The sequence below is a fragment of the Miscanthus floridulus genome, chromosome 6 (assembly GCF_019320115.1).
Source record: "Miscanthus floridulus cultivar M001 chromosome 6, ASM1932011v1, whole genome shotgun sequence".
Lineage (NCBI taxonomy): Eukaryota > Viridiplantae > Streptophyta > Magnoliopsida > Poales > Poaceae > Miscanthus > Miscanthus floridulus.
The window spans coordinates 80,145,450-80,169,389 of record NC_089585.1 but is presented as its reverse complement, the minus strand read 5'-3'; the positions used below and the strand labels follow the sequence as shown (position 1 = coordinate 80,169,389).

Here is a 23,940-nt window from a genome sequence, read left to right as displayed (position 1 = left end):
TTTGCAAGGCAGAACAGGGCTATAGGACAAGAGATATGTGGTGATGTATATTTCTTTTTGGCTTTTTTGTGGACTCTAGGTAATGCAAAAACAGATCCAATCTAAAAGAGAAAACAGATGTATACCTAGCAGGTAACTCTTATACAACTTAATGTAGATGTGGCCCGATCTTCCGATAGGTACGATAACTTCGATTGGTGGAGAACTAGACGTTCATGATTTAGGTTTCGAACCAAGTCTGATTCGAACCCCCACAATGGTTACACCACTGTTCCATTGGTTATCAACCACGCACAACGCGATTGACCTTGCCGAGAAGGCTTTCCTATAAGCTAATCGAGAACACAAGTAAGAACGGGATGAACACAGTCTGAAATTGAAAATACAAATGAAGTATATGAGTCTGATATGAGGTTCAAGTCTTGATTCGAAAGGATTAGTCGACACAGACAAACAAGCTCATGAACAGGGGGCTCTGGTTCACAACAGACGATCTTGGCGATATAAGTGCAGCGAACAATGTCTATTTCGCGAGAAAAACAAGAACGCAACAAAACTCAATCCCTAATGAGAGTGACAACTGCTAAATATAGTGTCTTTGGCGTGCAAACCCCTAGACGCGCCTCTAATGGGCTCTAAGATGATACATGGCCAACGGGCCAAAAGACAGTGTCACGCAACACCCTGGCAGATTCTAGACGTTAACTTATTTCAACGATTCCCGTTGACTCCGAATGAATTTTGATGTCAAATCAAAGTCATTGTTTAGCTTATGAAATTATCTTTTCCATGCACATGTGGATCACCAAAAAGGAATCCGTATGGGCCTTGGGCATCCCGAGACACTGCTCCTGGAATCGGAGAACTCCAACTTGAGTTGAATAGGGCCTCTTGTGTAATGTGGACGAGTTGGATGCCCACATTGGTCCTCCTTGCCTCCTTGGCTTGTGTTTGAAGGAGCGATGTCCTCATCATAAATGTTGCAAACAATCATTTAAATTTAAAAATTAGCACTTTATAGAATATATGCTCTACGTTTTAACTCATGTTTAGATGGTTTTAATTTAATAAATCACCAAACAACTCTTCATATCTGATTAAGATTCCTTACCTACTGATATATTCGAAGACAAAACAAAGAAATTCTCACTTGAGAAATCACCATCATCATTGTACGAAAGCACAATAGCTCCTTATGCTTACTCCAGCCATCAGTTCATTGCGTTGGTATCTTTTTCTCTCACTCCCACCTTTATTCATCCCACTATCATCCATTTCTATTTGAGTAGTTGTAAGAGGCACTATGGGATCTATGTGCCTTTGAAATGCATTTGTTGCTACCCGTTATAGTCTAACAATGCTTGAAACATTACTATTTTTTCTGAATTTAACATAATTGGTGACTTAAAGGCTATATGAGGTTGACTATTTCTACTAATGTTTATTGAGATCTAAGCATATATGAGGTTGCAAACTTGGTTGATAATGGGAGTAACGTCTTAAATCCTTTATTCACTTTCTTCAAAACAAAATGAAATTAATATATATATATATATATATATATATATATATATATATATATATATATATATATATATATATATATATCAAAAAGGAGAAAACACACCTTTATCTATAAACAGGATTAATGAAAATATTGTCTTTGGTGAAAAATAAAACTTAATCCTGTGTTATGCAAAATAGAATTCAGATTGCCACCCTAAACAACTTAGCCTCAACTGGCAAAAAGATGACCACTAATTCCCCGACATCAGCTCTTCTAGTGTTGTAATGAGGTCATTTGGTGCAACCTCGGTACTCTACTTCCAAAAATCTTCAAAACCATAATGTATCAATTGCACCATAAATTAGTATTACATGTTTATTTTGAAAACACATATAGTTCCATTAAGGTAATAATGGTGAAGTTGACCCAACATCAGATCATTTTTTCTATTTTTTTTGGGAAATGAAGAACAAGAAATCAATACATATGAAAAAGAAAACACAAATATCGTAGAAAAGTCAACACAGCATTATATGCATAAACTGGGCAACATGACATTTGAAGCTAAACTAGGCATCTTAAACAAGTTATATAATTATAAATAAAATATATAAGTATCTTGAGGCATTGTACTTTAATTTGTTCTAGTCCAATTAACTAAAAAGAAGGCTAACCAAGCTTTTTTCTATGGATTTAAATGTTGGAAGATGCTCCACTTTGAAGGCCAACTATCAACATTTAGCTACCTAATATGCCTCTTAGGGACATACCAAACAAATAGAAAAAAACGGAAAGAATTCAGCACATGATACAATGAATGCTCTGTTAATAAGAGTTATTTGAAAATGTTTCATTGAGTGATGGGATTAGAGTATATATATAAATCAGAAAAAGATATATTGCATAGATTATGTACATTGGCATAACCTTTAAAATCTTCTACTTCTAGACCCAAAGCAAATGTAGCCTATCCTAGAAGGTTGAAGAATCGTACTCTATGCATTATGGATTAAGTAAGAAACGCACAAATGCCGACTAGAGGTTGAAAAAAAACACGAATGCATCTAGAATTGGATCTACCTGCGACTCAAAGATGGAAAAAAAGCAAATCTTAGAGGAGAGGATACAAATAATGCATATAGAGCTGCAGCTAAATAAAAAATCAAAACGAGTGTGCTTGGAATAGATAATCACACCATAAATTGACCAGATCTTCTAACCTCGCGAACAGAGGTAAAAAGTGGCGAGAGAATCTAAGATAGAATGAAGAGGAGATGAGAGAGATGCTGAGCACTAGAGAGAAAGAGAGAGAGAGAGAGAGAGAGTACGAAGGGCCAAGACGAGTAGATTTTTTGAAGCGAGGTAACCTATTTCCATTCAAGCAAACCGAAATACTACAGTAGTTTATGTAAAGTGCGTTTCAGTTAGGCTAACCATAGAGTAGACCTAAAAAAAGTGATATAGCAACAAAAGAGATATGAAAATGGGGGAAGAGCCTTTGATTGATGACTTACACAAATCTTGAAGTATCTCGCCTACCACTGGGATAACGTGTACATTCACACACACTTGTGGATGATGTACTCGGATGCTCAACATTAGGTGGAGCAAAGAAAATGCCCCAAAAGCCGATCGAAAGTTAGAGCAACTTAAATAGCTTATATGTGAACTTGGACATGTAAATCGATAGTCCCAAATAATTTAGCTCCATAAATTAGGAAATTGAAACTTTCCACGACAGCTCTTCTAAACCGGCTCTCTACTACTTTAAAAATCTGCCAACGCCAGAGATCAAACCATCCTAGAACTGCATAACACGTAGTATATGCGGAGGGCACAGAGTCACAGACTGGTGTGCAACAGCAACACGTGCATCACGACAGCTTAGTTGACCTCCGATCCTTTACATATTGCGTTCGCTGGTGTCGTCGTCTAGCGGAGGCATCTCGACGTCAACCTCAGCTGACTCATCCTTATTGATGCTCGGGCCAAGTTTGAGCATGCCTGCCTGGTGGGTGGATTGTGGTGCCGAAGTTGTTGGGGTCATCGAGGTTGAAGCTGGACGTCGATGGGGAGAGCAGTCTTGTCAGCCTCGGCGTGCTTGTGAACTGTGAAGCTCGTCCAAGTCCCAGCCAAAAGACAGAGAACTCCGTCACGGGGTACCCCTCGATCCGCCCTCGTTTTCGCGACGGCGTTGCCTTCACGTTTGGGAACAAACAAACGGCGGCAAGCACCGGAGCGCACCCACCTACAGGCTTGGCACGTTGCCGAAAGCTCGGTTCGCAGAACAGGTGAGGTGACGTACGTCCAGCCGCAGATCCAACTATCCAAGAGACGGTGTGCCCGAAGCGACGACGATCATGCCGGAACCATGAGCTGCCGCCCCGTCTCACGGTCTCAGCACGCGTACGGCCACACGCCACCGGCAAAGCCCCGCATCACATCCGCGTTTCCCGCCCCTCCGGACCTCCGACTGCTACCGGCCGGCGTCCCGCGCGCAGTGCGGAGCAGTACTCGTCCGTCCCGGGATCCCCGGCAATATAAACCGGACACCCAGCTGCCACGCTCAAGCCATCCGTCCGCGACCGGGGTCAGGTCTCAGACTCTCAGACGCTCAAAGCAACGGGGATCGGCAGAGGCATGGCCGCGCATTTAAGCGTCGTCATCGTCATGGTCTCGGTGGTGTTGTCCACGCCCGGGGCAGGATCCGCGGCGGTGGATCAGGGCGGGCGGCCTTTCTGCTTCCACGCGTGCTTCGACCAGTGCGTGCTGCGCGACGAGTTCTGGTTCTGCCAGTTCTCCTGCTACCACAGGTGCGCCGCCGCCGGCAGCAGGGCGGTCCGAGCCCCAGATCGGGACTGCGAGCACTCGTGCGCTCGCTCCATGTGCGGCCAACTCCGGCCCGGCAGCAAGATGATGGCCGCGTGCCGCGACACCTGCCGGAAGAGCTACGCGGTCGCGGAGTGCACGAGTAGCGCGGGCGCGGCTGCGTGAATCGTGATGACGACTTCAAATTGACCGTATCTATCGGATCGATTCGCCCAATAGTTGCTCACTCGGTTTCTAAATATATGACGTCTATGACAAGTTAATCAGTTTGATCTTGGCCTCTCAAGCTCTCAGCTTTTAGCAATCCTGCCTCAAAAAAACATGCTGATGGTTTCTGTGGCTCATAAGCCAAACTGATTTGTTATAATAGAAAAACACTATTCCATGCGGCAACGCCTGCGCCAACGTCTGCTGCACGCATAGGTGGGCCCTGCTCACACCACTCCCCCACGTTTCGCTACTTTCTGCGCCCCTCCACGCCTACTGCGCTGCTCCCCTCCATGCATGGCACCCCAGCAGCTGCAGCAGGCGGCTGCGACAGGTGGCTCACATTGTAACGTACATATACTCCTGATCTACTTTTGAAACATTTAAATGAAACAACTGCAACATGCGTACAAAATAGTTGAAACCTTTGAAACATGCGTCCGAAATACAAGAAAAACACTTGAAAAACAATTGCAAACATATGCAACATCCAAATAAATACTTGCAACATATGTGTGAAACATATGCAACATCCAGATAAATACATTTGCAACATATGTCTAAAAAAACAACGAAACATTGGGAACAAACACTTGCAATATACGTGTACAATCGTTGCAACACGAGCAACATCCCGATATACTTTTGCAATATCCGTATGAAACACTTAGAAACATATCTATGAAACATCTAAAACACTTAAAACATGGGCTTGCAACATTGGGGGGCCAGGGCTAGACGATTCTAGCCGTCGGGGTCGGAGCCGGCGCCGCGCGAGCACCACCACCAGCATCGCTTGCAACACCGGGCTTGGCTCAGCCGGGCGGGTGTCACGCGTGACGAGCGGTAGCGAGCGGCGTGGGATCGGTAAGCGCGACGGGTGGGAGCGAGCGGCACGGGATGGGCCCGCGGTAGCAGCGAGGCGGAGTGGGTGCGCGGCGTCCGGACAGGAAGGCTGCGCTGGAGAATGAAGGCCGTTGTGTTGGAGAAGGCCAATGGTGGGTGGGCGGCGCTGTGGATGCGCCCGCGACGGCTGCATGCGTGCGATGGTGGGAAAAGAAAGTGTCGTTTTTTTTAGAAACCGCATTGTACTGAAGGTGGAGCGGAGGAGGCCTGTTGGGCCCGATAGTTGGGCAGGCACGGGAACGAGCCGTCCGGACCGAACACGTCTGGATGCCTGTGTGCCAGTATTATCGTTAATTTAAGCATACATTACAATGCATAGCCAAACTCAGCACGTCCCCTCACATATGCACCCGTGCATTTGCTAATAACTGAATCTATCAGTTACATTCATCAGTACATAAACAAGCTAGAACCAGTTAGCTTAATCGTGTGGTATGGAAATATGGAGACGGTCATGCAGTAAAGCTAAAGCAGTAAGCCGTGTTTCCGTTCATTAATGTAAGACATATTATTATTTTTGCAACTTTTGATCAACACAATTAGCCTTTTTTTCCTTGGTATATATCATATTTGAGACACTCTTTTTAGTATCTTTATCAAACAGTTAGTTACACTATATATATGTTCAATGTTGAGACTTGCATTAAGTAGATTTGTAATCAAATGGATTTTGTGATAATGTTAATTATGTAGGAATTGAAATATATATTATAAGAGTTTAATATCCAAATATTTTTTTTAAAAAACTTCATTCTAAAAAGTAGGATTCTGATACATAATATAATATGAAAATGGTGAACAGAGGGATAAGTTAGACTAAGCAGTACCTTTTTTCTTTGAGGAAACACCACACTCTTTATTGATTGAGTTGGTCATACGAAATACAGGCGCCATCAGGCGGTGCTAACAACCATACATGCCTGCCTGTTGCAAAAGAGATGATGCTTCTAGCTAAATCATGAGCATCAATGTAACATTTGACTTTCTATTCTCATGAACAAAATCAACGTAAAGAAAATCAAGGCCTCTAGCCTTAATCTCCTTCACGACATGGCCATACGGACCCATGTTTGTTCCTTCAATACTTCTGATGACATTAGTACTATCTGAAGCTAATTGGATGGACCACAACGCTAGATCAGTTGCGTGCCAACGCTAAACCTTCCCTGCAAGCAATCACCTCAGCTGCTTTGGCATCAGTGATGTTAGATAATCTACTGTTACCTTGTATGAACATAGCAAGGGAAGACGGCGTCGAAAAGGCCCCCTGCTGTGATATTGTAGCCGCTGCAGGTGCAGGCGTCGCACGGCTCACCTGCAGCACTGTAGGCACATGCAGTGGCCGGCGCAGAGTCAATCCTGTATGTTATCTAGTCACTGTTGCAGCAAGGCAGCTGTACTGGGACTAGATGGATAGAGTTGTATAAATAGACTACCACGGCAACTCAGTAAAGAGAGTTTAGATTTACCATCTCACAGACTGGGCTTCGGCCAACGCTGGTGTCTTATATTGTGTGTGCTTGCTCTGTTCTCCCTTCTTCTAGCTCTAGCCATAGTGTGTGGGGACAGACAACGCTTGTTCGTATTCGGCACGGCTAGTGGGTGCTCGATAAGACTGGTGAGTGGTTCACTCACCTGAGCCGGTGATCCTGTGGTCCAACAAGTGGTATCAGAGTCATACAGCGTCGTCGCTAGACTAACCGCTGGTGATGACGGGCGGTTTGGAGATGGACGACAGCAGTGGCACTGCTGTGGCTGCCCAGCCACGACCGGAGGTCGTTCGCACGGTGCGGGAGGTCAGCGGCACCAGTTGGCCGACGTTGACTCGCACCAACTATAGAGAGTGGTCGGTGACCATGAAGATCAAGCTCAGAGCCCGACGGCTCTGGAATGCTATTGATAAGGGCACCGACAATGAAGAAGATGACATGTCAGCGCTGGAGGTTATCCTCGCTGCTGTACCGGCGGAGTACAGGGAGCCGTTGGGGGCGAAAAGCTCGGCTAAGGAGGCGTGGAAGGCTATTGCGGCGATGCGCGTCGGTTCCGACCGCGCAAAGAAAGCAACGGGCAGGAGTACGCCAATCTCAAGTTCAAGGATAGCGAAACGATGGAGGACTTCTCCCTCCGCCTGCAGACGCTCATCAACAAGCTGAAGAGCCATGGTGTCACCATCGACGAAGAGGAGGCGGTCTCCAAGTATATCCACTCCGTGCCGGTAAAGTACATCCAGATCGCTCTCTCCATAGAGACGATGCTGGACTTGTCAACCCTCACCATTGAGGATGTGACAGGCCGTCTGCGGGCGGTGGATGAGCGCCTGGAGCAGGCGACAGCAACGAAGGACAGCGGGAAACTCCTGCTGATGGAAGAGGAGTGGGCTGCTCGGAGGAACTCCAGGAAGGCAGCCTCCTCCAGCCGCGGTGGCGATGGCAAGCGCCGCGGTAAGGCTTCTTCGGAGAAGAAGCAAGTCGACCCCAACGTCTGCCGGCATTGCGGGAAGATGGGCCATTGGACACGGGAGTGCCCAAATCGCAAGCAGGAGAAGAAGGCTCAGGCTCATCTGGCGCAAGCTGATGATGAGGATGAGGCCACTATCCTGATGGCGACGTTCTGAACACTACATGACGTCGAGGCCGAGAAGAAGGAAGAGGTGACGATGATGGAAAGACCTAGAAAGGCCCCGAAGACTGTCAACCTAAGACCACACGTTTTCTTCCTCTCTTCCTATTAGATCTTCCAGCATTCTCCAACAATACACGCCTTATGATTAACATTCTGTAGGCCGAACTTACTGTTAAGACCCCGTTCTATCATGATGCCAAGCCCAAAAATCAGGTTGACGTCGATTGCACAAAGGTATAGTCATTATCGCCTCCCTATTAGCATTCGTAAAAAATTCTTGAAGCTTTGTCACGTCCAAGGTTGCCGACGTGTGGTCGATCAGCTCACTAACAAGCTGTGGAGGATGCCATATCCATGTTATGTAGCTTTGCCTGTCCCAATCCGCCTAATCAACCCTTGCTGAAGAACCTACCTCCCATCCAAAATCAAATGCCATATCCAGGAAGGAGTAGAGCCAAGGGTGGCCGCCAAGAAATCACCCTGCGGGTGATAGTCCGCCTTCAGAATATGGGCACTCAGGGATGCTGGTCCTGAAGGATTACGCCACGCCTGCTTCGCCAACAATGCAAGATTTAAATTTTTTTTAAGACCATACCACCAAGATATTTCGGCATAATCATGTCATCCCATGCAACTCAGCATGTCATTCTCTTGCCTTTTTTGCTGCCCCACCAAAACTTCCTCAATAATCCATTAATATGTTTGCATAACCTCTCGGCAATTTGAAGCACGACATTGAGTAGGTGGGTATTGCTTTAGCTACGGATTTGATGAGCACTTCATTGCCACCCGATGACTGGCACTACTCCATCCATCCCTGTACTATGTTCCAAATTCTGTCCTTCAAAAATTTGAAAGCGCCATTTGTTGCAGAACCAACATCGGATGGCATCCCCAAATACTTCTTGCTTAGGCACTCGTTCTGAACATTAAGCACCAACTTTATTTCATCTCTAACACTTTGCTGGCACTTCTTGGCAAAATGAATGGAAGATTTTCCTGTGTTGATTTGCTGTCCCGAAGCATCACAGTATTGCTGCAAGATTTCCTTCACCACCAAGGCACTCTCCCGGTTAGTTCTGAAAAACAGCAGATTGCATCCGCAAAGAGAAGGTAACTGACCATAGGAGCTGACAGCGCCACTTTAATTCCACTGAGCTCTAATGACTGTGAACGGGATTTTAATAGACACGAAGGGCCCTCTGCTATAAAAAATAAATAAGGAGAGATAGGATCCTCCTGGCGAATTCCTATCGACGGCTTAAAACTGCTCAAACATTCTCCATTCAGGAGAACCAAAAATGAAACTGAGGTGACTAGCCTCATGACCAACTGTACCCATAAATTGATGGAAGCCGAGTTTAAGCATAATTGCCTGTAAATAGTTCCATTGAACACGGTCATAAGCTTTCTTCATATCCAACTTTAATGCACAACACCTGAGGTCGCAGTGAATATATTATCTGTAATAAGCCTACTCGGAACAAAAGCTAATTGCTCTTTAGAGATGATCTTAGGAAGCGCCACTTTCAACCTGTTGGCTACAACCTTCGACACTATCTTGAAGATAAGATTGCATAGACTAATCGGTCTGAATTGACCCAACTCCTACTGACTAGCAACCTTTGGGATTTAGAATGGTAAACGTATCATTTATTAGAGCCATGCCAGGTCATCTTCATCACTCAATACACGCGAGACTACTGATGTAATTTCCTTTCCACATAAATCCCAATGACGCTAGAAAAAATGGGCAGGAAAGCCCGGCTCGGTGGATCATTTTGATTACAAATCTACTTAATGCAAATCTCAACATTGTCGCAAGGAAGGGCGCGGCTTGAAGCACAACCAAGCGAACTGATGAAGATATAAATGTTGACTCAGCTTTGTCCAAGAATTCAGCAAAGGTCGTCGCAGCGGCTGTTGCTCGAGATTTAAGGGAAATTCCTGGGTGCCTTGGCTGTGGTTCTGGAGGGTCGAATGGAACCAGACACGATAGAGGCCATCGCGTGTAAAGAAGGTCTCACGTTTGCCAGCTGATTTGATTCTACATGGTTTTAGACTAGCGTTATTAGGAGCATTCGGGAAGGAAGCAAGGGCGCTTATGGACATGTAGTTCAGGAGATCAGAGCTAGATCACACGAGTTTAGTTTTGTTGATTTTATCCATAAAGGGAGGCAATCAAATGTTGATTCCCATAATTTAGCTAGAAGTAGTATTTATGTTGATTATGGTAGACATGTTTGGTTAATTTCTCGACATGATGGCGTTTGTACTTATTATGAAGATCAATAAATGTCTGCTTCAGTTCAAAAAATAAAACAAAGGCTCCGTTCGCTCCGCTGAAAAAACAAGACAAAACATTGTTTCAGCTGATTTGCTGTGAGAGGAAAATACTGTTCCAGCTGAAAAAAAATGTTGAAAAGTACGGATTATAAGATAAACGAACAAGGCCAAAATTAGAGGAGGCCTAATAGTCTTGCAGGGAATAAACTTTACTCTTTGCACGTATTCACCTTGTCCTCTTTGTATGTACAATCTATCATGGTAAGCGACGCAAAACCTCCCTGCATGTATACGGCACACTGAGCCAGCCCAACTTTGTGAATTGATTTATTGCTTTCTCAAGATATTTGATTGTTTTCTCAAGAAATATGATTGTTTTCTTTTTTGCTTGATTCCAGCGATGTGTCATGCACTACCGGAAGCCGGCACTTTGCCGAGTGTATTTTATAGGACACTCGGCAAAGACGGTCTTTGCCGAGTGCCAAATAAAATACACTCGGCAAAAAAAAAAAAAAAACACTCGATAAAGATGGTTTTGCCGAGTGTTTTTTTTCGGCACTCGGCAAAGACGTATTTTGCCGAGTGCCATTTTTTTGGCATTCGGCAAAATGCGTCTTTGTTGAGTGCCTTTTTTCTGGCACTCGGTAAAGATGTATTTTGCCGAGTGCCATTTTTCGGCACTCGGCAAAATGCGTCTTTGCCGAGTGCCTTTTTCTGGCACTCGGCAAAGAGACATTTTGCCGTATGTATTTTTTTTTTCTTCGGCAAATTATTTTTTCAAAGCAATTTTTGAGGTCCTAAATGAATTCAAATGAAAAACTTTTCAACTACAAAGTTGTATAACTTCTCAAGATCTACAAAGTTTATTTTGGTCATTTCTTCATTTGACAAAGCGACAATAACGTTGTTCATAAAATCTACATCTCTCTCATATTAGTTTCATGAAAGTAGAAGAGAGATATATAAGATTTGTGAACAATGTTACTACCACTATGTCGGATGAACAAATGATCAAAATAAACTTTGTAGATCCTGAGAAGTTATAAAATTTTGTAGTTGGCAACATTTTGATTTGAAATCATCTTGTCATGCAAAAACGACGTTTGAATTTGAAAATTTGAATTTTTCAAAAGACCTCGGATGGAAAAACTTCCTAAATTAAAATTGTAGATCTCCAAAAGTTATGAAACTATGTAGTTGACAATTTTTTTATTTGAAATCATCTTATCGTGCAAAACTTCGTTTGAATCTCTCAAATTTAAAATTCAAATTTTTAAAACGACCTCGGATGGAAAAACTTCCTAAATGAAAATTGTAGATCTCAAAAAGTTATGAAACTTTGTAGTTGACCACTTTTTTTATTTGAATTCGTTTAGGACCTCAAACAAGTAATTTACTCTTGGATTAGTATAATATATGAGGATAGATAACGAAATCTAGACACAAGTGACAGTGTAGTGTAGTGGTAGAGCAGCAGACATGCGAGGGAGAGGTCATGAGTTTGAATCCCGCCGGCCACGTTAGCCGCGAAATTTGCTGCAAAAAATACAGCGACTTCGATGGATACGCGCTGGCCGGTGGCGGCCTCCTCCGAAATTTTTTTTTGCTATTATTTTGGGGTTTTTTTTTGTATTTTCATTTTGCCGAGTGCCCTTTGTCGAGTACGGCACTCGGCAAAGCCTTTGTCGAGTGTATTTTAGGTTTTGCCGAGTACCGCAGACACTTGGCAAAGTGCCGGTTTTCAGTAGCGATGATGTGTGGTTGATCTCTTTTTTTCCCACCCTTCCTTGGATTGCTTGTTATTACCGTGGATGACATGTTTGCCATGTGTTTCTCTAGCGTCATGGCGCCTCTGCCTAGACCCCGCCAGCACTCTCTTCCGGCCCCCTCCCCGGCATCACCACGCCATCCTCATCATCAGCGCATGTCTCGGTCAGGCCCTCCTGGAGGACGCCCCTCTCCGTCGATCGAGCAACAACATCCCAACCTCCTCCCGTCAAAGTTAGGGGAAAAAATTAGCTATTCTTCCTCATCAAAATATATACAAGACGCAAGTTTGTCAACACGCGCTGTGCACGGTTTGGTTGCTGCCCAAACCCAAAATAGATAGCAAGAGACATAAAATCAGCCTCCAACAGACTACTTATACGAGAGATCTATTTTGGGTTACCTGAGAGACACAACTTAAATATGGGCATTATTTCTCCTAAAAACCCATTTGCAGAAAATATTATCTTTTGGGTCTTGTTGTTGGAGAAGATGTCGAATATGTATTGAATCTTTTACCTATAATACTACCCAAAGGACGAATGAGTCTTGTATTTTGGGTGTGGTCGGTGAAGATAGCTTTAGCCCGTGGTTTCATCGTAGCGCCACAGAGAAAAAAAAATCGCAATCGACAACTTTTGTTGTAATTAACAGCGACGACGGACGCAGCTAAAAGAAATTCATCACAAGCAAGATTGTCCACGCGCCACGCAAGTTTCTTCGTTGCACAATCACTGCTAGATAGCAGGAGCCACCTCTTGTACATCACTGCATTTTGGCACGCTGGCCTTAATTATTCCTACGGCACACAGCTACTCGCGCAGACCTTCAGCCTGTTCGCTGGCTCGGGACTTCTTAGCCAACGGATAGTAATTTTCTCTTACACCAAATCACCAAATCATCCAGCAGTACTTTCAATCATGACTTATAAATCAAACCAGCTCAAACAAACGGGACGCTTATTCCTACGACACACGCTGACCTTAAGGTTCCACGAAGAAGGCACGGACTAGTAACAATTAGGAGGAGAACTTGAAGAGCATGTCGTGCCTGTACACCCCGCCGGGCCTGACGATCTCCGACGGGAAGTTAGGGTGGTTGACTGCGTCGGGGAACGCCTGCGTCTCCAGGCACAGCGCGCCGTACTTCTGGTACACCTTGCCGCCCTTTCCCTTCTCGTCCTTGAGCCAGTTGCTGGTGTAGAGCTGCACCCCGGGCTGGTTCGCCCACAGCTCGAACGCTCGCCCGGACGCCGGGTCCCGGACGAACGCCACCTGCGTGAACTCCCCCTGCCCGTGCACCGCCACCGCGTAGTTGAGGTCGTAACCCACCGCGGCGCCGCCGGAGGCGAGGTTGATGCGGGCGCCGACGGGGGTGAGCCGGCGCAGGTCGTAGGGCGTGCCGGCGACGCCCGCGACCTGCCCCGTCGGGATCATCGACTGGTCCACGGGCGTGTACTGCGACGCCAACACCTGGATCAGGTGTCCCAGGACGTCGCCGCTGCCGTGGCCGCCCAGGTTCCAGTACGCGTGGTTCACCAGGTTCACCGGCGTCGCCTTGTTGAGCGCCGTCGCGTTCATGTGCAGGCTCAGGTCGTAGGGGGCTGTACAGCTGGTACGTTACGTACACGTCTAGGTCGCCCGGGAATCCTGCACTTGATTTGAGCGTCAGCATGTGCAGCACGATGCGATGCGATTCGAACAAGTGCAAAGTCAGCTCATCATCATCGGCACTAACTGGACGGGCACAAGGTCACAAGCTAGTTAACTAAAATATATATTGTTTTTTTTGGCACGTTTTGCGTTCGTTTACCCTGCTCTCCGTCGAAGCTGTGGTAGACTGGTAGTAGAAGGTGATGTAAGGGGAGTCGCAGTGAGGCACGTACTCCTTCACCGTCCAGATGACCTTGCTGAACCCCTGTGGCCACCTGATGAACAGCGACGGCGAGACTAAGGCCCTGCTCGGTTACTCTGGATTCCACCAGGAATCAATCCAGATGATCAAAACTTATATAAAATTATGCAAGTAATGTTGGAGTTTAGTCCCACATCATGTAGCGATGGTGGGAGAGCACAACATATAAGGCGGGAGAACCCTCACCTATAAGGCTAGTCTTTTGGGTTGAGAAGGACCAAAGGCCTTATATGTTGCTAGCTCTGGTGGACCTGGGACCTGTAGGAGCGTAGGCTCGTAACGAGCCAGGCCGGCTGCAAGCCAGCTCCAAGATTATGAACTCGGTGGTCACCACTGGTTCCAACAATTGGTATCTGAGCCGGTACCCATGGTTAGAAAAGCTAAACCCGATAAAAATCTCGAGCGTCACATATGGCACCCCGATGTGATGTGTGACTAAGGGGAAGATTATTGGGTTTTAGTCCCACATTGTGTAGCGATGGTGGGAAAGCACAACATATAAGGCGGGAGAACCATCACCTATAAGGCTAGTCTTTTGGGTTGAGAAGGTTCAAAGGCCTTATATGTTGTCAGCTCCGATGGACCTGGGACCTGTGGGAGTGTAGGCTCGTAACGAGTCGGACCAGCTGCAAGCCAGCTCTAAGATTATGAACTCGGTGGTCACCACCGGTTCCAACAAGTAAACCCGCGGGGTTCCTGACTCGAAGCGGCCCTTGGCGACTCTGTTGGCCACGCGGCCGACCAGCGCCCCAAAGCAAGAAGAACCGTTCTGTTTGAACAGAATACTGCCGTGTTGAACACCGGAGGAAGAGGAAGCTCTAGGGTGTGAGAATAGAGAGATGTGTGATCTTACCACATACTCAGCAATAGTGTCATACCCAAGGACGACATCAGCCAAGTTCCCTGCAGCAAGAAAATTCACATGAACATGTAAACCAGCGTTATGATGCAGTCACAAAGCATGCATTACGCAAAAGGATTCTTGCTGGAAGGCTGCTAAGGAAACCATGCATACCTTTGGAGTCAGGAACGATGACAGAGGGTGGCTCCCCAGTTGGTGACCTTGATGGAGAAATCCCCCTTCTTGTTCTTGAGCTCGTAGACCCCAACCGTCTTCCTCGCAGCATCGGCACGGTCGGCCAATGCAAGGCACAGCAGTAGAGCAGCAGGGAGGACCAACGCAGTTCTCGCCATTCCTGGCAAAGCTCTGCTCGCACACACTAGGCCGGGTGCACGTTACAGAGAGGAGAGGGAGATGTGGCGCAGCTGGGATGACTACTCGCGGCAGCCCGTTCGTTTGGTCGTATTTGGCTTATAAGCCATGGCTTATCAGCCAACGAACAGTATTTTTCTCTTACACCAAACTAGCCAACAGTACTTTCAACCATGGCTTATAAGTCAAACAAGCTCAAACGAACAGGGGATCTACTCGTGTAGTTTTTGGCGGCTAGTCTCAGCTTAATTATTCACACCCATCGTTTACTTTGTCACATTATTCATGGCACGTTGCCATGTTGCATCTTTTGGCTCAGAGATCTGAGATGCTGCTAACCATAGGCTAATGAATGGTAGATCTCTTCAGTTCAGATCTGCCTCTAGTTCACTGACTTTGGTCAATTGTGAAAATATTTTGTTCAACAGAACTCTATAAACCAGCAATTGTTCTAGGGCAGCAATATATGTTTTCTGGCAGGAGCTTGCTCTGGTTAAGCTAAGAGCAAAAACTAGATATAAACCAATGTTGGATTCATGGTTAGAAGCCCATGTGTAACTAATTTTTTTCGTTTCCTATTTTGTTTCTTAATTGTAATCAGTGGAACACCATGCTTTTAATCTATATCTATATCTATACCTAATACTAAAGAGCCAAAATTCTTGACTTCTTTTTTTTTGTCCGACCCCCCATCACCGACTTGGTCTCGCCAGGCTCAGCGGTGTCTGTGCTGATTTCTTTTCTATTTTCACGGTTGCCAACAGAGCTCAGGAGTGGGGTAGAGAATAGAAAGAAATACGGGGTTACAGATGTAAAGATGCTAGAGAGAAAGAAAATGTGAGAGAGTCTTAATAGTTTTTGAAATATATCAGGTTCCTGGTGTAAAATGTCTAGAACCGAATGAGCCTCTCCTGGTGGGCTTCTTTTTTCGACCTGGGCTAAATCCTTGCAGTTGGGCTGACTTCGTTGTGAGCTGGATCAAGCCCATGCAAGCCTTTTTCCTTTTATTTTGTTTTTCTCTTTTTCTATAAAAATAGAGATCTTGCAAAATTCATCAAAAATCATAGAAAAATCATAAAAATGCCAAACCAGTTTTGTTAGCTTGATAAAAATATGATCTATCCATAGATGTTATGAATCTTGTTAGATTGTGTTTTGTCTATAGGTGTGTTAAATCATCCTTACATATGTTGCATACACATAGGTTCGGCGATGATCGAGAACGTGCCAGAGGCAGACCCTAAATATGTAGAGGTGGCCAAGGAATACGAGGAGGAGGTCCTCATCGTCGGTGTTCCTGAAGCCTTCACTCACTTTCCGCTGTTCGGTCATACCCAAGATAAGCTCCAGTGCGTAACTCCTACTTTTCAGCACTTATTATATGTTTGTTTGTACATTAAGTTTTGATTTGAGCAGAAGGATTTACACCATCTTATGTAGTTTTGATTAGAAATAAATTTATTTTTATTAAAATATGGATTAGTCAATGGTACAATTAATTATTTTGTGAACCAAAATCTTGAGATTATTATCTAATGAAATCTAAACAAATATATTTATGTAATTCCCGACGAGGACCGCCATGTGAAAATTCAAGAGAGGTCTCAATCATTGGTGGACAGACCTATCCTTGACACATTGATAAAAAAATTATGGAGGTTGATGTGATGCATCAAAAAGCTAGAAAGGTCGATATTGAGTTATAGAAACACATGGGTATCATGCAAAATTAAAGTTTGATATGTTATAGCTAAATCATTATGCACTTTGTTTTATTTTAATTTGATATAGGTTTAATAAGACATTGCCATTTATTATGAGCATTGACTTATATTATGGATTACATGATCATCATAAAATAAAATTATAAAAGGATAAAACATAAGTAGATATGTACCATGTACCTAATTTTTTACAATTTGACCATTTTTTTGAAGAAAATTTACATTTGGCTCCTGAGAGACGTAAACTCATCTTTGGACCCTAGGGGTCGGCGCCAGAAGTCATGGCGCCGAGGTAACATGCCTCGGCGCCACAGATCTTGACTTCGAGGTGGCTGGCTGAGTACATCAGGATATAGATGGCCATTCGGGCCGCTCGGCCTGGCCTGGCACGGGCCCATGCTCGGCACAGCCCGGAGGTCATCAGGCCAACACGGCCCGTCAGGTGCATCGGGCCATGCCGTGCCGGACCACGGGCAGCACTAACAGCCCAAGCACGGCCCTAAAAGGCCTCGTGTCATGCCGTGCCGGCCCGATGGCCCGACTGGCCCAGTGTCGCAGGCAATGCTACACAGGGGGATCGTCGCCATCGGCCATCGCGGGCACTCCGGTCCCTCAACGGTGGCTACCGCAACTGAGCAAGAAGCCTGCAGCCTGCAAAACGATAGAAGTTAGAACAAGCTACACAAAGTTTCCCATCTAGATGCCCGCCGCCAAGATCCAGATGCGCCGGATCCGCCCGAGGCCGGCCGCCGCTGGGGTTGCCAGCTCCACCGGGTCGCCAGATCCACCAAGGGAGAGGGAGGGAGGAGGGAGCCTGTCGGATCTGCATGGGGGAGGAGCTGCTCATGCCTGATCTACTTCCGGAGTTGATGATGATGCGTGCGGCCGCCGGCGTGGAGGTGGTGGCGCTGGATCCGCTGCCGAGGAAGGTGCAGGAGCTGCTGCTGCATGGATCCGCGTGCCCACGACCCATGCGAGCCCGCCCTGCGCTGTTGTGGTCTCCATGCGTGTTGATGAAATATGGTCGGCAGTCTACCTAGGGGTATGCCCAAGGTAGTAGATTATCGACAGACAGATGCGCAAGCCACAAACAAGACGGTGATGCAAGACAAACACGAGGTTTTATCCAGGTTCGGCCGCCAAGAAGGCATAATACCTATGTCCTACGTCTGATTGTATTGCTGTATGTCAATGAGGGATGTTTTTGAGAGGGGTCCCCTGTCCACCTTATATAGTCTGGGGGATAGGGTTACAGATTTGGAAACTAATTCTAGCCAGTTACAATTGCCATAGGTGGCCGGATAAGGATTCCTATTCTAACCGACCAGGATCTTGCTTGATCCTAAATCTGTCTTGACTCCTTGCGCGGGACTCTGAACAGGTTGGCCGGGCCGCGCGTCGTCTTTTGGTGGACCGGACCCTCTGATTCGGGCCGGCCCAAGCCTAGCCATAAGGGTATAGGGGTTAATACCCACACAGCTAGTCCCCAAGCACCATGTATTATGCTGCGACACGCCATTTTAACCTTCTCCGAACATTGAGGCTTGAGTTCTTGACATCTCTGACCACCATATTCAACCGGAGAAGTAGGTTGTCCGAAGAATGTATGGTGCTCTTAAGAAAAAAGAAAAAGATTTCCGTCCTAGGAAGTGTACCCACTTGTATTTCTGAAAAGAAATGTAAGTGTGTCTCGAAGCATAGCGTCCTTGATAATCTATGGCGTAGTAGTCGAAAAACAAACACATTCACTATAAGGTGAAGTGTGCCCACTTAGTCCCCGAGCCTGGTAGTAGGTGACGCAGGCACGTGGTGCCAGGGTCTAAAAAGAATTCCTAGTTAAGTTGAGAACCCAACCATCGTACAGGCGATACGAGATGCACCGGCAGGTGCATCGTATCGATGTAGTCCCCGAGCTTGCTGGAAGGCAAAGTATGAGCCTTGTAGCAAGGTCTAAATAAATGTCTCTCAACTGTATGCGAGCACCAATCACATGTAGCCAAGGAGAGCGTTATCCAAGCAGTGATCGGGACAGATCCCGAGCACGATAGTAATCCTAACAATCAGTCAAAGCGTAGGGGTCGATTAAACAAACACATTCACCGCAAGGTGAAATGCGCCCACTTAGTCCCCGAGCCTAGTAGTAGGTGATGCAGGCACATGGTGCCAGGGTCTAAAAAGAATTTCCACTGAAGATAAGAATCCAATCGTCATACAATCAATACTAGATGCACTGGCAGGTGCATCGTTCCGATGTAGTTCCCGAGCTTGTTGGAAGGAGAAGTATAAGCCTTGTAGCAAGGTCCAAATCGATGCCTCTCGACTATATGTGAGTACATGTCACATGTAGCCGAGGAGAGCAATCGCCGAGCACTATTCAGAACAGACCCCGAACATAGCAGTGGTCGGGGCAGTCCCTGAAGACGATAGTGGTCGGAACAGTCCCCGAGCACGGTAGTGGTCGGAATAGTCCCCGAGCACGGTAGTGGTCGGAACAGTCCTCGAGCACAGTAGTGGTCTGGGCAATCTCCGAGCACGATAGTGGTTGGAGCAGTCCTAGAGCACGGTAGTGGTCCGGGCAATCCCCGAGCACGATAGTGGTCGGAGCAGTCCCAGAGCACGGTAGTGGTTTTGGCAATGTCCGAACACAACAGTGGTCTAGACCATCCCTGAGTACGAGATATGCGGCGAAGAAACGAATGTCGCTTGTACTATTATTTGGTGTATTTATTTACCTTCTTACTCTGTTAAGTCCAATCTAACACGTCTGGTCAAAAAAGCAGACGGGTATAGCACGTCATACTGTCTTCTTACCCTTTCTAGCAAACAGTCGCTTGGCACCTGTAAGGAGGTGCGTCAGTGTGGGCCCTCTCACACTAGCAATGAAGAGGCGTGTACACTGGTAACGAAGGGGCTCGTTTATTGGTATAGATCTTGAGGTTGTGAAAACAACCGTCTGCGACGCGTGCGCACGTCTCCCAAGAATCTCGGGCAGACGAAATGGCGGAACTCTTGGTTATTTATAGTATAGAACTGGTAAGTTACTTTTTACCAATCGCCATTACCATTCACCGCCGCAGCCTTCTTCTTCCTCTTGCCAACCCTAATACCTCCGAAATCATTGCCAATCACCCCTCCACCGCATCCATTTCCATCAGCAAGGGTGGATTCATGGCAAAGAGTGACACCCAGAAGAAAGCTGGAGTCATGGCGAAGGAGTGGTGGAAGTCAAGAAGTAACGAACAGACCATCGAAGACCTCATCGCCATCGGAGTACTCCACAACAAGGAACTTGTGGGATGGCGCACGTCGGAAGGAGAAGAGTACCCCGATCCACAAATAGGTGAGATTGTGATTTTCAAAGATTTCTTCAAACGAGGTTTTGGGGTTCCAGTACACCCTTTCCTTCAGGGGCTCTGCTTGTATTACGAGATTGGGATTTGCAATCTGCATCCCAACTCAATTCTTCTTGTCTCCACCTTCATTCATCTTTGCGAAGCATATGGTGGCTTCCAGCCCCATTTTGACTTCTTCCGCCATCTGTTCTGTCTGTGGAAGAAAGGGAGCGGCGGCTCGAAGATAGCCAGAGGTGTGTACCTCAATCTGCGTGATGGGATGAAGGCCCAATACTTGCACTACCCTTGGAACACATCGCTGGAGGACTGGTACAAGAAATGGTTCTACATCCGCGAGGAGCCGAACACAATCACATTGTGCGACGTGGGGTTCATTCTGGAGAAGAAGAACAGCTGGTCAGAAAAAGCCCGAGCACCTGGCATAGATCCAAGAACTAATTGGTTTGATCCCATGGAGGAAATTGGATGGTCCGAGCATGGTCGATAACTTCGTTAGCCAAAGGATCCAGCCTTGCCAGAGGAGGGTACATCCCGGCTATGAGTACCAAGGTAGCACAGACCCAACGAGGACTAGGCAAGAGGCTCTTGACAAGATAGAAATCAAAGCCAGGATTGGAGAGCTATTCAACTTAGCTAATCCAAATTATGTCAGGTTAAGCGACATCAAGCACGCCTTCAAGCTGGCCCGACCTCCCCCAAAGGTAAATTATGCTGCCTTGTACCTGTAGAGTTATGTTGTAACAAAAACTGACTGTGTTGTCGCCTTTATGTCTCCCAGAGTAATGGTTGTGACAGGGCAGCAATGTTCGTGTCTCCACCCCCTGGTGTGGATTGGCCACAAGTTGCCGGCTCAACCGCCCAAACTAGTGCCAGGGTCAAAGACGTCGACTGGGCCATACTCGGGGTTGGGGAGGAGGCAACTGCCAGAGCTGCTGGCAAGCGGCCAGCGGCTAGCAAGCATCGTCAGGCCATCTTCCCACTATCAGATGATGAAACAGAGGATGCAGACATCTTCCGACATGTCCCTCAAAAGAGGAGAAGACAACTGGAGTCGACGGAGTAGGGTGGCTCCTCCATGCCAGCGGGGATCACATCACCGACCACTACAACATAGAGGACCAGCGGTAAAGGGATCGAGCACCAAGCCCCGACATCGGTACTAGTCGTGGAAAGAGACCCAGTGGCACGCACAGAGCACGTGGAGCAAGCATGGACGAAGAGACGCTCCTTCGCCACATCATTCCGTGCTTCCAAGCTATAAGTATTTGTAACCTTGATGTAAGCTTACAATTTATATTGAATATTGTTGTCTTTTGAACTTATTTCTGATATATTAGGTCGACATCCACCAAAAATCCTGACCAGCTAGCCGGGTGCGGCATGGCTTTGCCAGCAATGGCAGAGAACTGCCCAGCAGCCGGCTATGGAGAAACCTGTAGAAGAAAGTCCACCAGAGCCTTAGCAGATGAGCAGCCAGACGATAGTCCCCAAGCACCTGGTCGAGAAGAGAGCCAAGCCAAGTACAAGTGCTCTAAGCACTAACCTTGCTGAGGGGGATACTTCGGCGCCAAGGGAATCAGGCCAAGCTAAGGAGCAGCAACCGGAGGTGTCACAGAGCACGCTTGCCGATGCTACGGCTCGTGGGAAAGCCATAGTGCTCGCAAAGACTACAAACTCCAGACAAGCACCACTACCTGAATAAGAGGCCGAAGAGGATGAAGTAGAAGAGGTCCTAGGCCTCCCCAAGACAAGCAACAACATGTATATATGTCACGCTGGTGGAATGACCAATGGGTTATGCATGAGGAAATCCCAGAGGTCGAAGAGACCATAAAAGTTGAACGAGCGGCAAAACGTCTGGTGACGGAAGTCCAGGTATGTTTGGCTTGACCACTTGATCCTGCTATCTAGTCGAATTATCTGACTTAGCTTTTTTGCATGCAGGACTTGATGAAGACCGCAAGTAACCAAAAAAAGTGCTTCGACCAGATTGAGAGGATCACAGCAAGCAATAGAGAACTGGCGGCCGAGGTGGAACGCTTGCACCACCAACTTGAAGCCGCCAACCATGAGAGGACGGAGCAAGAAGCACAGAACCAGAACCTAGTCGTCCAACTCGATAACAAAGAGCAGGAAACAACAAGTAAGCTGTCACTTTATCACAACAAGTGTTCTTGCATTGTTGGTAGTAACGACTGTAGTGCAGGCTTAGAGGCCGAAGTAGTCTGTCTCCAAGAGGAGAATAGCCGTGTGGCCACAGAGTGTGGTCGCCTGAAGGAGGACAACGAGAAACTGGCGCGCGACCAGTCCCAACTCTGGGACCGTACAACTAAGATGAAGGAGGAACTAAAAAGTAAGTGTTCTAGACCACCTTACTCATTCTGTTGCCCGCCTTATCTTGTCGTGGCGTGACATTTTAATGTCTTGTGCGGTTTGCAGTTTTAAAAGTTAATGCCAAGAAACATCTAGAAGCCGTGATGAAAGATCATGACGGCTGGAAGGCACGATGCCTAGAGACCACCGAGGATCGGGACACATGGAAGAACCGGTGCCAGGAGGTGGCAACTGGCATTTTGCCCGTCCTCGACCTTATCGACCCGGCGCTTACAGAAGAAGTGCCATTAACACCATAGCTCGGACTGGTCGAGAGATGCCAGAAGGCGTGGGGATGGTTCCAAGAGTTCGTGAAGGAGGCAGGTGAGTACACAGGCGCACATGTGCTAAGCATGGTGCATGCCCACTACCCCTTGACCGATCTCAAGCGCCTAGAGGCTGGGTACTCGAAGGAGGTAGATCCAGACAAGGCCAAGGAGCTTCGGATGACCCAGCTGGACCTGTCTTCAAAGATAATTGGCGATATTAACCTATGTGGAGGTGGGACAACACCTATATAGGGTACGCCATCAATAAGTCAGCTAGAAAGGCCATCAATTGCGAGCCAACCGGTGAAACCTACGGTCTCAACCAGCCAGGCATCGGCGGGGCCATCCTCTTCAGCTCGACCATTACAAGAGTCCCTAAGACTCGAGCAGGATGTCGGAAGCAGTGAGCAGCGAGTGCCGCGTGCCCTGACCAGCCAATAGAATAGGCTAGAGCTGTAGAAGAAGGACATAGTTGTGTTATTGTAAACTTGGGCCTCCTCAGGCAAGCTTGTAATAACATAACTGTATATCATTATAAGCTTGTTTGCTTTGTATAAAATGTATTTAAGCTTGAAACTCATGTTGGTGTAACTAAGTGAGAACATGTAAATGTTCTGTTTAGTTGTACCATTTTACTCGACATGTCATCCTGAAAGGTTTGTATGGCCCGAATTTGCCATGTGGTTGGAGTGTGAGGTGCGTGACCTGTGCACACGTAGACATGGACAAGTCAAACCAGGGGGACCTGCCGATCACCCATAGCGTAGAGAGCGGATCCCATGCACACGTTGGGAGGAACCAGAGATAGGGCCTGCTCCGAAAACCCTAGAAGGAATGGTGGTCGGCTTTGACTAGCTAAGTTAGAATAACCATTAAATTAGAAGTGACACATTAGAGTGGTCGGAGAAATCATAATAGCTTTATTGAATGAAATCGAAAATACAAGAGGAGTACATATCTTAGTAGTTAA

General features: G+C 46.6%; 1 protein-coding gene and 1 pseudogene across 1 annotated transcript; one reads left to right on the top strand and one right to left on the bottom strand.

Moving 5' to 3' along the window:
* The first annotated feature begins 4,075 nt into the window (after nt 1–4,075).
* On the top strand, nt 4,076–4,605 carry LOC136458451 (uncharacterized). Its single transcript, XM_066458386.1, has one exon. It carries the CDS (start codon nt 4,148–4,150, stop codon nt 4,499–4,501), a length of 354 nt encoding a protein of 117 aa, XP_066314483.1. The 5' UTR covers nt 4,076–4,147; the 3' UTR covers nt 4,502–4,605.
* Nucleotides 4,606–13,143: 8,538 nt separating this feature from the next.
* LOC136458450 (uncharacterized) lies at nt 13,144–15,232 on the bottom strand (annotated as a pseudogene).
* Nucleotides 15,233–23,940: the final 8,708 nt, after the last annotated feature.